The sequence below is a fragment of the Mustela putorius genome, unplaced genomic scaffold (genome assembly GCF_011764305.1).
Source record: "Mustela putorius furo isolate JIRA1106 unplaced genomic scaffold, ASM1176430v1.1 tig00003834_pilon_pilon_pilon, whole genome shotgun sequence".
Taxonomy (NCBI): Eukaryota; Metazoa; Chordata; class Mammalia; order Carnivora; family Mustelidae; genus Mustela; species Mustela putorius.
In genome coordinates, this window is record NW_025421987.1 from 131,791,289 (window position 1) to 131,805,158 (window position 13,870).

A 13,870-nucleotide genomic window follows, 5' to 3' on the forward strand; every position below is an offset into this window, starting at 1 on the left:
TCATTGCCTGTCATGCCTGCAGCCCGCAGGATAACATCTAAGATTTAAAAGTAAAAATTCAGAGGGTGGAAAAACACACCCCAAACAAAAACCCACTTTAAAGGTTTGGGAGGAAATCTTTGCTCCCCCATTCTTCACTTAATTGATGGGATCTGCACCACCACCGCAATGCCCATTTAAAAAAGTGTCAAAAGGCAGTCAGCACCCCAGATGGGCTTGCAGGAGCTTCTGTGGCTGGGAGAGTTAGTCTGGTGGTGCATATTCCTTACATGAGGTCTGCCTTGGACAAATTAAAAAAGTTTTTTAAAGGCTTAACTTAGTCATCCTAACATCAGGCAACATGCCCATGTTAATTTAATCTCTCCAATTCTGCATTCACCTTTCCCATAAAACAAAAAACAAAAACAAAAAATAAACAAGTCATGTGTTCTACACTTAACAATTATTTTGCTGACTGGGCATGACAGCTAATGGACAGTATCAAGCAAGATTCATTTAAAAAAAAAAAAAAAAAAACCTACCCTCCCACCCACCCATAACTAACATGCTAATTAAAAACAACATCCCTTACCCACCACCCACCCTCTCACCTGCATTGATTTTAGGGGAAAAGAATGGGGGCAGGGGAGGAAAGAAACCATACCACCCTAAAAACAAGAACACCCCAGAAACGTGAAAAATCTTCCTCTGAAGAAAAACTACACAGACTGCTAGAAGCGAAGAACTATTCCAGAGCTGGTTATTCAAAGAAAGTAAACACTTTGCTACACACATTAACATTCAGTCAGTGTGCTCTGAGATAGAGCCTTAAGAAAAATACTACCTGAGCTTGTAAGTTAATACAATCATTAAAAGGAGGTCTAAGACCATGTGGATACACAAAACTTTTAGAACCATTACTGGTTAAATGATGGATGGAAAACATCCCACCAGGCTGGCTTGTTAACCCGTAAGATCAGTTTTAAAAATAGGCATCACTGAGGTACTGCTTTACCATGACATTTTAAACCCAATCCGCAATCATTACAGTGGTCTTAGGACCCTCTCTTCCAAGCAAAACAAAACAAAACAAAAACTAGGGGAGTAAGAGAGGTGTAGAGGCAATACAGTATATCATGGTAATGTGCTTCAACTTCATCAAGTATTTAATTAAAAACAAAAAACCAAAAAAAAAAAAAAAAGGAAAGAACAACCCGTCAACATGTTACCTTTGGTAGAAAACTAAACACAAAATGAAAGAGCAACACGCACCACCAGTCACACCGCTCAGTAAAGCAATGATGGTCGCAATGGCCTGGTGATGAACATCCTGCTGGGTCCAGAAAAGGTACAGATACAATCACGAAGTCTAAAGGAGTCGGATTCCGTTCAAATATTTGATGTTTCCAACAACTAGACCCTTAGAATTGCTCCTAAAAGGGTAGATCTGCAGACATTCATAATATAAAATATTTTTCTCTTGAAGAGAGAAAGAGACCTAAAGGTCTCTATTTGTAGGTTAAGTCCTCAAATAGGTCAGATGAACCAGTAGTTTCAATAATACTGAACAACAAGGTCATGGTGTGCATAATTCCTATGCGGGGGGGCAGATTGGTAATACTTGGGATTTAGGATGACATTTGCCTGAGTACAGGAATATTTGGTTTTGAGGTTTCTTTTTCAAGGTCAATCAAATGTTTCTCGTGGGAGAAATCAGTTCTGGATTTATCAGGATGTTTTCTTCTAGAGCTGAAGGTGGTTTCCCCTCCTGCCCACGCCCCTGTGGATTAACACTATGCTTTTCAGAGACCCATCAGATACGAACATGAGGTAGATGACTTTTGCCAAAAGTGAGGTAGAAATGAAACAAAAGCAAACAGTGTGGTGTGGAGCTACTGTGTGTGTCCTGTGCCCCCGGCCCGCAGGAAGCCAGGGAGAGCGAGGCCCCCCGAGGTCCTTGCTCTACGATATCCTCACGCGCGAGCAAAGTACGAGAGTCTGACTTTTATACAGCCCCAGACTGTTGGAAAATCCATCAGTGAGGTTTTAAATAAATACCTACATACTTTTTTGGCACCACTGGATTTTTGTTTTTAAACAGAAAAAACAAGCCTAGAACTTTGGCATATCTCTCACTACCTACCAGAACACAGCAACTGTAGAATCTTCCAAAGAGGAAGACAGATACAGAAACAGTATTCTGCTGCTTCAAGCCTAAAAAGACTTCCCTCCTCAAATTAAGCTTTGGCTTAACTAGAATAAAACAGACTGAGCCAATCTCAAGCCATTCTCTTATAGCTCCATCACAAAGTGCCTCCAATCTGGCAACTTTTATTGGCCCAACACACAATTTAGATTCTGCTTATGGTACCCCTGTAGGTGTTTCCCCAAATAAGTTAGACTTAAAAGGGCATCCATCCATCAAAGATTAGTGCACGTGCATCCTGCCCGGGCCACTGGGCTCCAGCCAACTCGCGTGCCACCTGCCAGCCACCAGAGAGCAGAGGTTTCTGAGACAATATTGCTTCTTGTGAACAAATTTACAGAGAATTTTTTTTTTTAAGATTAACACTTTTGAAATGTTAACTGTCAACCAAAAGTGGTTTTTATTTGTGGGTTACTTAGATGTCCTTTAGCCATCTCAACACCCAGACTTACATATCCAAATCCAACTGGCATCTCCACACACACACTGACCTCATATCCCGTACCATTCCCGCCACCTGCCCAGATGGGACACACATGGGGATGACCGGCTGAATACCACATTGACTTAACAAACAGTTTATACTTCTCTCTCGTAGTCCCTACAACCTTTTCTTTTCACCATGTTCAAGTCTCTCCTCCTCATCCACCCAATTCCTACCCACCCTAGCATCACCCAAAAGGCAGGAGATAGCCAGTTAAAAACCCCAATTTTCATCAGCCTCACTCACACTAGCATTCCAAATGTTGGCTTTCCTCCTCTTTCCTTGATTTGGAGCATTCCACATCGTACAATAAACACACTCCAAAGTGCTTCGCACCAGTCCCTGTGGGTCAGGAGTCAATCATGGGCAGCCACAGATGGCCAGTGTTTTAAAAACAAAAGCTTCCCATGTGGGACCACGTTTCTCAAATGGCCGTGATGCACAGTTCTGAGTGCAGAAAAGGTGAGGAGATGTACCACCACTGAGGGGAAAGAGGCAGCATCGTACACTTAACTCATTTCAGGGGAGGACCTACTAGCTTTGAGCCTGTGAACTGGTCAGTCTATTAATTAAGACCCGATCATTTCAGACAAGTGTGGAAACCCTGGCTTTACAACCAAATCCACAGAGAAATGCTAACTATAGAGTTTTATGTTACGGCTATTCACCAAAATAATTTCTCACTCAGGTCCCATGATTCCCCCACATCCGGGGACACCGGAAGGACAGATCAGAGTAAAAATGGAAGAATCAAAGGTAGTAACTACCCGAAGTAACTCATGCCGGGTTTCTGAGAATGCTTCTAAGAATTTTCAAGATCAATTTCTTCAATAAAATTTTGTAAGCATTTAAAACCAGTTGTCTTTGGTGTTTAAGGGTGGTTTGTTGGGTGGTTGGGGGTGGGTGGGGACTGAGGGGTGGAGGGGCGGAAGATCAGCACCAAGTTATTTCCAAAATAAAAAACAGTATAAATGCTTAATTACACAAACTCTTCACCAAAGAACATAGAACCCAGGGGCAAATAAAAGGCCACTGAATAGATTGGGGAAGAATTCGAAATTAAATGCTTCAGCATTTAAGGGTGGACTTAGAAAGTAAGATTTCCTGAAGCCTCCTTGCCCTGAAACACAGCAGCTGGGAGGGAGTGGTCTGACACGAACTTTCCAGTTTTGGGATCCTATATTGCATGCAGTTCTCCTTTATGAAATAAGTTTGTTCCCATTTTGGTCATTCAGAAACCCCAGAACTAAATCAAGGAGGACACAGGGTACCCTGAAGTGGTAAATGCTCCCCCCAAAAAGGGGGGGGGGGGACAAAAAAAATGATTTGATTGACTTGCTCACTTCCCCCATCAACTCCTTTTCTTTTGGGATGACAAAAACAAATTGCTCCACAAGTTTCTTCTTTCAGTTCCTTTAAAACTACATCTCTACTGCAAGGGGAATTTCTCCAAAATACAAAACAGAAACTGAGGTTAGTCCTTCTGTTTGAACAAGAGGTTTCCCTGGAAGCCCCCGTCATCTGAGAGCACCACTGGCTCCTGAGGCACGCTCCTCCAGAATGTGGTTCTCATTCAGTACCTGAGGGAATGCAGGGACCCACATAGGTTCTTGAAAGCAGATCAGTTCTGCCTACTTCCACTTGAAAGACAGATAATGCCCAGAAGCACAAGCCTTTGTACCCAAGTCCAGCTTACTGCAAACCAACCCTGTAAAGTGACGGACGCCATCCCACAGTTCTGCAGTGGGAGCCTGGCTTCGATTTTCATTCTTTGGTACCAAGACAGAGGTGTAACAAAGATATTACATCCTACATTTTGGGTTGGGACAATTTGGTTTACAAATCTTTTACATTCAAAGGCCTCTGGGGAGTAAATTCACGTTAACCATGAAGTCCTACTGCATGGCCCGGGAGCAGACCACTCTGGAAGACGGACCCAAGCGGAGGGTGTAGGGATGGGTTGTTCCTATTCATTTGACTTTCAAACATTCTATTTCCCTGAACTTCCAAAGCAGGAAAAAATTGTGCTTTTAAAGGAAAAGTTCATTCCTTGGCCTACTCTTCTTAGAAAAAGAAACACCTAACATTATCGACAGAACAACATTCAAGCCAGGGTAAGGGATTGACCTCCACCCTCCCGCAGACGTTGTGGGTAGCCTGCTGCTTTCTTATGCTCTCTACGGACCACCTCGGCACATGCACATCCGCCCACACTCAAGTCCACAGGCCGGGAGGTCAGACACCCTCTTTCTGAAAATGAGGCTGATTCTTCCTTCCACTGAACTTTATAAACAATAACAAGCTAAGAATACTTAACTTCTGAGAATACTTTTAATCGAAAATCCTAAGCTACATCTATTTTTTAGAAACCCAAGTGTGAAAGAAAAGTTTCTTTGGGTGGTGGTGTACGCTCCTCAGCTTTACTATGTTGGTGTAGACAGCTCAGTCACGCACACACGCACACCATCCCTTAAAAAGAAGCAAAGATTACATAGCCTAAAACAGGAATAGAACAGTCTGCTTTTCTTGGCCTGCAAGCCACAGCCACATCCACATCCACGTCTTCTAAGAATAAGAAAAGATGCTGAACAGGGTGATAAACACACTGAGGTATTAAAGGAGAACACAGAAAAGTTCTCTGTTGCAGCATTAAAAAAAAAAATTTCAAAAAAAGATTCTTAAAAAGATCAAGACCACAACACAATCTAATCCCATAACACAGTATTCTCCAGAACACAAATACTCTACAACTCAGCATTTTAAACCTTATTTTTCCACATTTTATAGTTTTTCTTTTTTTTTTCTTTTTTTACTTAGTAGTTCTTTCATGTTTCCTTGGCTCAATCTATAGAGTACACCCCACCACACACCCAGTGCCCCCCCAGCCACAGAAACACCAGGCTTGTGCATATCACGCCCCACAACGGGTCAGAGGGGAACGTGAACTCCGCTGAGTGAGGGTGGGGAGGAGGGCAGAGGGCCTGCTGGAGAAGGAAATGTAAAGATTTATGAGGTAGATAGAAATTATCACGTCACAGGCTCAATCCCTGCAGAAAAGATAAGTACATTCATCTGTAAAAAAATAAAGATGAGGTAGGACTTAAGCAATGTTGTACTCTTCTTGTTCTCTTTAAACAAAAGAAAAAAAGAAATTTCCCTGAGACTGTTTCTTCTTTGAAATTCAAAAGGAGAGAGAGAGACAGACAGAGAGAAAGAGAGATGCACGCACAGCCCAAACACAGAAGCCTTGTGAACGTGATCAGAAGATGAGGATCCGATTGTTGCCAAAGTCCACCACCACAATCATCCCGTCGGGGGTGACAGCGATGCCAGACGGGCGGTCCATCTGCCCAAAGCCACTGCCCTGGGCGCCAAACTTGCACAGGAAGCTGCCATTGGACTCGAACATCTGCACGCGGTGGTTCCTGGAGTCGGCCACGATGATGCGCCCCTCCTGGTCCACGGCCACACCCTGTGGGCGCAGGAACTGCCCATTACCTGTGCCCTCGGAGCCCAGGAAGCGCGCGGACTGGCAATCAGGGTGGATGACCAGGAGCCGGTGGTTGTTGAAGTCGGTGACCACCAAGTGGCCCTCATGGTTGAAGGCCACGCCACGGGGGGAGTCAAAGTGCTTCCAGAGAGCCCCCTCGAAGCCGTACTTATTCAGGAAGACGCCATCTGGCCCGAACAGCTGGATCCGGTGGTTGCGGGTGTCAGAAACCAGGATCTTACCCTCAGAATTCACTGCCACATCCCAAGGGTAGTTGAACTGCCCATTTTTGGTTCCCTTCTCGCCGAACTTGAGCAGGAACTGGCCCTCAAACGTGAAAACCTGGATGCGATGATTGTCCTTGTCGGCCACCACAATCCTGCGGGAGGCATCGCAGGCCACGCCAGCTGGCCGGTCGAACTGCCCAGGTCGGGAGCCCAGGGTGCCAAATTTGTGGTGGAAGGTGCCACATGGCTTGAACACCTGGATGCGGTTGTTGCTGCGGTCGGCCACGACGATGTAGCCCTCCTTGTCCACACTCACGCCCCAGGGGCGGCAGAGCTTGCCGTCACTGTCGCCCTCGCTGCCAAAGCTCAGGCCCGGGAGCCCAATGCCCACGTAGCTGCGGCCCGACTTGACCACCACCTTGAAGGGGCTGTTCTCGATGTGCTGGTTGCACATGGTGACCGACACCAGGTGCTCGCCCTCCAGCTGCGGCCGGTAACTCACCACATAGGTCCCGTTCTGCTGGTCGCTCACCTCGGCACCAAATAGGTTGCCATCAGGGCCCAAGACCACAGCTGACATCAGGTCGCCTCCAGAGAGGCGAGGCTCCCCATCATGGTCGTAGCCAATAACTGTGAAGGAGGCCACCTTACCCTGGAGGGCCCGCTTGAGGCCATCCCCCGTGGCTTTGGTGAGTGGTGCGAAGGCCCCACTGCTGACGAAGCCGAATGACTTGATGGCAAGGTACAGGGCCTGGTCAGGGGGTGTGAACATGACACGGTCGTCTTCCTGGGGCTGCAGGAAGCTGCGCACGGTCTTCAGCTCCTGCACCTGGGCCAGCATGCGGTCCCGGGCCAGCAGGACATCCAGCGCCCGGCCCTCCTCCAGCACCTGCTGGACGGCACTGATGGTGCTCTCCAGCTTGTTGAGGCTCTGCCGCAGCTTCTCCACCTGCAGGTACAGGGACTTGGCTTTCACCTGGCGGATCTTCTCCACCTGGAGGGGGAGAGCAGGGAGACAGGAGGGAGGCTTTGAGGCAAGCAAGAGCAACAACATACCAGGCGACAAGGGTGATGAGGGAGATGAGAGACTCGCCCTCAGAACCACCCGGAGGAGGTGAGGGCAGGGCCCAAGAAACCACTGGTCCGTGCTCTTCAAAAATGGCAGAGATTGGGCACCTGGGTGGCTCAGTGGGTTAAAGCCTCTGCCTTCGGCTCAGGTCATGATCCCAGGGTCCTGGGATCGAGCCCCGCATCGGGCTCTCTGCTCAGCGGGGAGCCTGCTTCCTCCTCTCTCTCTGCCTCTCTGCCTCCTTGTGATCTCTGTCAAATAAATAAATAAAATCTTTAAAAAAAAAATGGCAGAGATCCAAGGTCAAAGGGAGGCCGAGGAACGATGCCAATTATGAAAGATGACTACAAACAGGACGGCAACTTTCAGCACAGGATCCTCAACTGGGGGAAGCTGCCATTCAAGACTATGCTGGTGCACACCAACGAGGAACCAAGGGACTAGACCCCAGCATGCTGTCAACTGAACTTCCTGCTTTTGAGTAACAGGGATGATGGAACTGCTTGCCTTTGCTCAGAGGAAATAAACACAAAAGTGTTAGTGGGTAAAGAAGCATCCTGTCTCCCCCACGCCAATTTACTCCACTTGAATCAAAGTAGGTTGACAATAGGGCAAAATGTAAATTGGGTGTATCTGGGGGAAAGGATTCAGGGAGTTCTTTTATTATTCCTGTCACTTAGAAATAAAATGTAAAAGCTAAGAACAGTCATATAACCAATGTTTACGGAGCACCTGCTTTGTGCTAGACACTGGAGGTGCGTAATGACCAGTACAGAATGTGGTCCTTGCCCTCACCAGCAGACTTCCCAGGGTACTAAGAGCACAAGGCCAGGCAGCACTCCCCAAGGGTGGAATTTTCAGTGTAGCCACAGGGCCTCCAATCTCTTCAATGACGTCTCCTCTGCTCTACCGCCCTGCCTCACCCCACTCTCTACTCCCCGAGAGAGGGAAAGAGGAAAAAGGGAGGGAAGGAGGCATGGAAAAGACGAACCATGTGCGAAGCAAGTGAAGGGATCCGATGAGAACCCAATTTAAGATCACAGCCCATACCTCCCTGCCCTGCCACACCCCCCACTGTGGTCTTCTATCTTCACAGGGAGCCTAAAAGGCCACACACACCCCGAATTTGGAGACAGTAAGTCTTTGAAACCACTGGCCTGCGGTATTTCCAGAGGAGCCCTCTAAACTAAATTGCTGTAATCTATAAACCTGAATTCTGACCTGCTAAAATAATCCTGCTTCTGAGGTTCTCAAACCCACGATCTGGGAAGCTGGGATTTTGTGACCAATGAAACAGAGCCACTTCTCCATTCTTTTGCATTAAATGGAGAAAAAAGCCTTCTAATTCAAAGTGATTTCCCCTGTGAAGAGGATAAATGAGTGTCCCAGCTGATTTGTGCCATTACGTAGACCGAACCAGGACTGCTGAGAGCCCCACTACTCAGAATGCCACAGAAAGGCTATTGCACAATACAACTCTACTACTGGGGAGGCCCGGATTTCAGTCAGATTTTGGTGGCAGGTGGGTGTGTGTGTGTGTGTGTGTGTGTGTATGAAATGATGTGATTTTTAAACACATTCATGCTTTTCCGTCTGTCCACTCTGGAAACAGGACACGTATGTGCAGAGGGCCCCACGTGGGGAAAGATCAAAGAGAAGCTTTGTCCTCTGGTTTTTCATTGGGCCAAACCTCTGGGCTTTGGTCTGGATTCCTCAACTAGGCAGCTGCAACTAATCCCACAAGGTAGCCAAGTCCACTGGAAATCTCTAAGCCACAAGCATGAGGAAGTTCATCTAGATACCCACAGCTGGGTCCCCCGGTACTCAAGTATCTTCAGTAGTGGGAATGCAAGAAAAAAAGATGTGTAATGAGGACGTAGGAGGGCAGAGACAGGCAGGAAGGCTTTGCTGGGAGGGGCAGAAAAGTCAGTAGGTATAGTAATAAAACGTATAGACAATGACTGAGATATGTCCAGAATGAGCATGCATATTTTGGAGGTTATCTGAGCTTTAGAAATGAAATAGAAACAAAGTGTATTACACAAAGAGATCGACTCTTCTTCCCAATTTGCATCTCCAAGACTCAAAACTTGCTTTCCCTGCCTCTTGCAAGAGAATTGCCTTTAGGGAGAGGACAGGAGTCAGCCTCAGAAGAGGGAGGGTACCTAAGGTAACTCCTCTGCACAAAGGCCTTTTCATCAGCAAATCCAGAAGAGCAAGTCTGTGGCAGAGTTCACCAGGGAGCTCTCAGGTTGCACAAAGTGAGCCCCTCTCAGTGATAATTAACATTCGTGGGTGGCATTAGCCTGGCAGACTGTGGGGGCATGTTAGCGTCTGGAAACCACATCAGGCCCACAAAGGTGCCTGCATGAAGTATGTGCTGAATTAAATCTTAAAAACTTTAAAAAAAACTTTAAAAAAAAATCTGACAGAAAGAGATCACAAGTAGGCAGAGAGGCAGGCAGAGAGAGAGAGGAGGAAGCAGGCTTCCTCCTGAGCAGAGAGCCTGATGTGGGACTCGATCCCAGGACCCTGAGATCATGACCTGAGCTGAAGGCAGAGGCTTAACCCACTGAGCCACCCAGGCACCCTTAAAAAGTTTTTCTATCCAAGGATTCTTCTCTTCTCGTTAAAAGGCGACCAAGCCATCTTCTTTGAGAGGTCAGCAGAGACAGAGGGCAATTAGTTATGCGCTAACTAATTGGAAAATGCAATGCAAAACCCAACACGGCCTTCCAGAACATTTTAGGGCATGGTGATTGGTGAGGATAGCTTTTAGACACTGAGATCCCATCTCTACCTTCACAAAGTTCAGATGATTAAAACAAGCATGCACACACCTAAGTGCATCCTTTTTAATGAGCTATGTGTATGGTCTTATTCATGCATTAAGAGAATGGCATTACAGAGTTGAAGTGGCTGGAGGTACATGTCCACTCATAGGCATAGTCTCCCCTCTTCCTGGGGCAGGAGGTAAAGACCAGAGAAGAAAATGCTGGCCTAAGGACTTGGGTGGAGAGAGTCATCTTTCCAGCTGATACTTATCGCAACAGCACATCAGCCTGCTCCGCACCTTACTGCTGCAACAGAAGAAGGCATTCGCTTGCTGCCCTCCCTAGTGGGAAACTGGTTTCTCACAAGGGGTCAGGAAGTGCAACCAGGCAGGAAACCAAAAATAAGGACATGTCCCAGCAGCCTGCTTTCACAACAGCCTCATCTGCGCCTCCTTCTGCCTCGAGTGTGCATAAAACAGGAGGCTCCTTCTGGTTCTTGGGACACCTGACTACTCCTAGAAAACCTTCTCATGGCTTAAGCACTAGGACGGCACCCACAATGTTACAGGGACTCCTGCATCTTCCTGCCAACAAACTTCATGAAAAACCTCCAACTGTTCTAAACCTCGAGCTGGGATCTGGGATCTGACCAGAAAATCCTTGTGGTTTTGACGCAGTGCACAGAAAAACTGTTGGCCAGCCAGCAGCACCCATTACCTTCCACAGCAGCTCGCACTCCCGCTCCTCCAGGGCCTTCTTGTGCCTTGCCGTCACAGCTTTGACCTCCGACTGGACCACCTTTGCCTTCATCTCCACCTGCTCTGCCACCGTCTGGGCCTGCTCGATGCTCAACTGGAAAAGCAAGAAGTTCATGGCATCAGAAGGACCTCCACGCCTCACGCAAAGCACTGAGTCTGCTTGTCTCAAACCCGAGGAGCTAACTCCCTAAGGCCCAGGACCATTTGATCCAGGTCCCCGGACAGAAAGCTGCCTGCAAGGAGAGCTCCGCATCTGTCTGACAGAAACTGAAGGAGCTGCTGGCAAGCGCTGGGCTTCTTGTGAGGGAAATGGCACCGACATGTGAACTTCGGCCCTATTAGGAGCTACTCTGACACAGTGAACCCAGTGCAGTTGGGTACAAGCAGAAAAGTGGGAACAAAGATTGGATGTGAAATGTATTACCACCCAAACCACTTCCCACAGACGTTCTGGCCTTCCTCGCCATGGGGGAAAACCCGCAGGTGGGAACAGCACTCAGGTCAAGGTGCGTCATAGCCACAGGCCAGGAGTTAGCCACCATGCTCCTATCAAGTCATCAGTATCACAGCTCATTCCAACCCCAAGTGACACTGGGGATACTGTCCAATCTGCCAGGGAAACCATGCATGCCAGGCCCTCTGATCAGTCAGTCAGCCTGCCAGACCATCCCCGCACCACCACACATCCCACTCTGTCCCACCAGCCCTAGGTAAATCAGCCAGTCTAATCAAAGGTATTACTGCTCATAAAAAATTAATCAAGACAGAAGGCCCAATGTTTTCATTAATATTATATGATGTTTTGAAAAGCCACAAGGATTTCTTTGATACACTGAGGTATTAAATCAGGGATTCCAAACTGCTGATGATGCAACAGGTCTTAGGGTGTTTGTTCCACATCAGGAGGGGCCTAGAGAAGCACTGAAGGTCCGGAGCCTGGTCTGAGTTCAGGAACTGCTCACAGGTGACCAACCCTGAGTATGCCCTGGACCAAGAGTTTTCAGCTTGTGGAGCACATCTACAACTGAGGCCATCTTGGGCAAAGCAGGCTGGACGGTCATCCTAGAAGTCAGGTTACCCAGTTCCAAACCCTAGTTCCACGTCCTACTACTTGGAAGGCCCCAGAAAAGTGCCTTGCTTTCTGCAACTTCGGCCAACAGGAGGAGAAGACAGGATAACACATGGACGGAGCTCAGAGAGTAAAAACGATAGAGGTTACCAACAGCGCTCAGCTGAGAAACATCGCAGTTAAGACCACAAGCATCCTTTTCCTTCATCCCACCTAACTCCCATCATACAGGTATGATCATGTACCTAGACCTACTTACATTTCTTAACCCACTTTGCTTTTAAATTCTGATAAAATAGGTAGAACATAAAATGCACCATTATTGACATTTAGCACATTCCACAGTTGTATAAGCATCACAACCGTCTAGCTCCAAACACTTCCATCAGTGAAAGGAAGCTTCCATACACATTAGGCAGTCTTTCTCCATCTCCCCTCCGCTCCCCCATGGCAACCGTATTCTGCTTGGTCTCTACACTGCTGTCTATTCTGGATATTTCACAGAAAGGGAATCAAACAATACATGAGCAGTCTTATTTGTACGAACATGCTTCCATGTAACAGTTGTGACTCATTGTCACTTACAATTGGGGACACCCCCTTAATCTCTCAATCAAGAGGACACGCCAGTGGCACAAAGTCACACCCACATTGCAGCTGCACCCAAACCACCCGTGGCTGCCGTGGGCTAACTGCTCAAGGCATTCTCTGCCCCAATCCTTGTGAGGCTTAAAGATCAGAGGTGGCACTTGGGTCAACCTGGAATGCTCATGGACTATCCATGGCCTGGAATGCCTTCTCTTCCTGAACTAGCAGTGAAGGACGCCTTCCCATGTTTCTGTTCCACCTTTACTATCCTGCCCCAAGTGTCATTACATATCAAACTACATGGGGACTAGGTACATAGCCACTGGGTTGTAGTAGGAACAATCTCTATTTACACTTGCTAACATCTACAGTCATAACCATATTTATTAAAGGAGTAGGTAACTATATTGGGTTAAATATGGTCTCCCCCACATTCAGGCTGATTAGTTAAGAGGAAGTCATACGTAGACTAGAGCGAGTCCTAAATCCACTGAAGGCCAAGTGAGACAGGCAGGCAGAAGGAAGACCACATGAAGACAGATGCAGAAGTTAGGAGTGATGCCGGTTAACAAGCCAAGGAAAACCACAGATTGCTAGCAACTACCAGAAGCTTGGAAAGAGCAGGGTAAGATTCTTCCCTATAGCCTTCCGAGAGCACAGCCTAGCTGACACCCGGACTTTGGTCTTCTAACCCTGGAACTCTATCTATGAGAATAAATTCCTACTATTTAAGTCACCAGTTTATACTGTAATAGTAGCCCTAGGAAACAGCAGACAACAAACTGAATCAGAAAGAAATATCCCAATGACTGAAAGAGAAGAAAAATGAGACTGACCTATCAGTGAATGTGTACAAGGTTTCTTAATAGACTTGGCAGATTTCAAAAGTCTCAGGCAGTCGGGATTGATTTAGAAGATGGGAAACCTCACTAGACATTTAAACAGAGGTGATTTAACGTAGAAAATAGGACTGAGCGGGAAACAGAGAACTGCCAGGGCAAAGGGCATGCGCAGGATGGCAGACGGACTGTGCCTGCAGTTGGTGGCCAGCGGCCACCGCTGGGCCTGGAGAACAAAGACAGGAGAGCAAGGGTTACAGGTAGGGACCAGGGGCCATGCCCAGCTCCTTCTGGAAGTCGCCAGACCTAACCTCTCTGCTTCTGGTGAAAAACTGCTGCTGATAAGAACAAGAAGTCAAATGGAAGAAGGAAGTCCCTTTTCCCAAC

At 47.2% G+C, this 13,870-nt stretch overlaps 1 protein-coding gene across 1 annotated transcript in view; it reads right to left on the bottom strand.

Annotated features, from left to right (window-relative positions):
* Positions 1-4,504: 4,504 nt before the first annotated feature.
* Positions 4,505-13,870, bottom strand: part of TRIM71 (tripartite motif containing 71) — a 68,275-nt gene continuing 58,909 nt past the window's right edge. Inside the window, exons 3-4 of the mRNA XM_045089073.1 lie at positions 10,947-11,081; positions 4,505-7,380 (exon numbers count right to left, since the gene is read on the bottom strand). Coding sequence (XP_044945008.1) covers positions 5,929-7,380; positions 10,947-11,081 — 1,587 coding nt within the window. The 3' untranslated portion in view covers positions 4,505-5,928. The remainder of the gene's footprint in view (positions 7,381-10,946; positions 11,082-13,870) is intronic.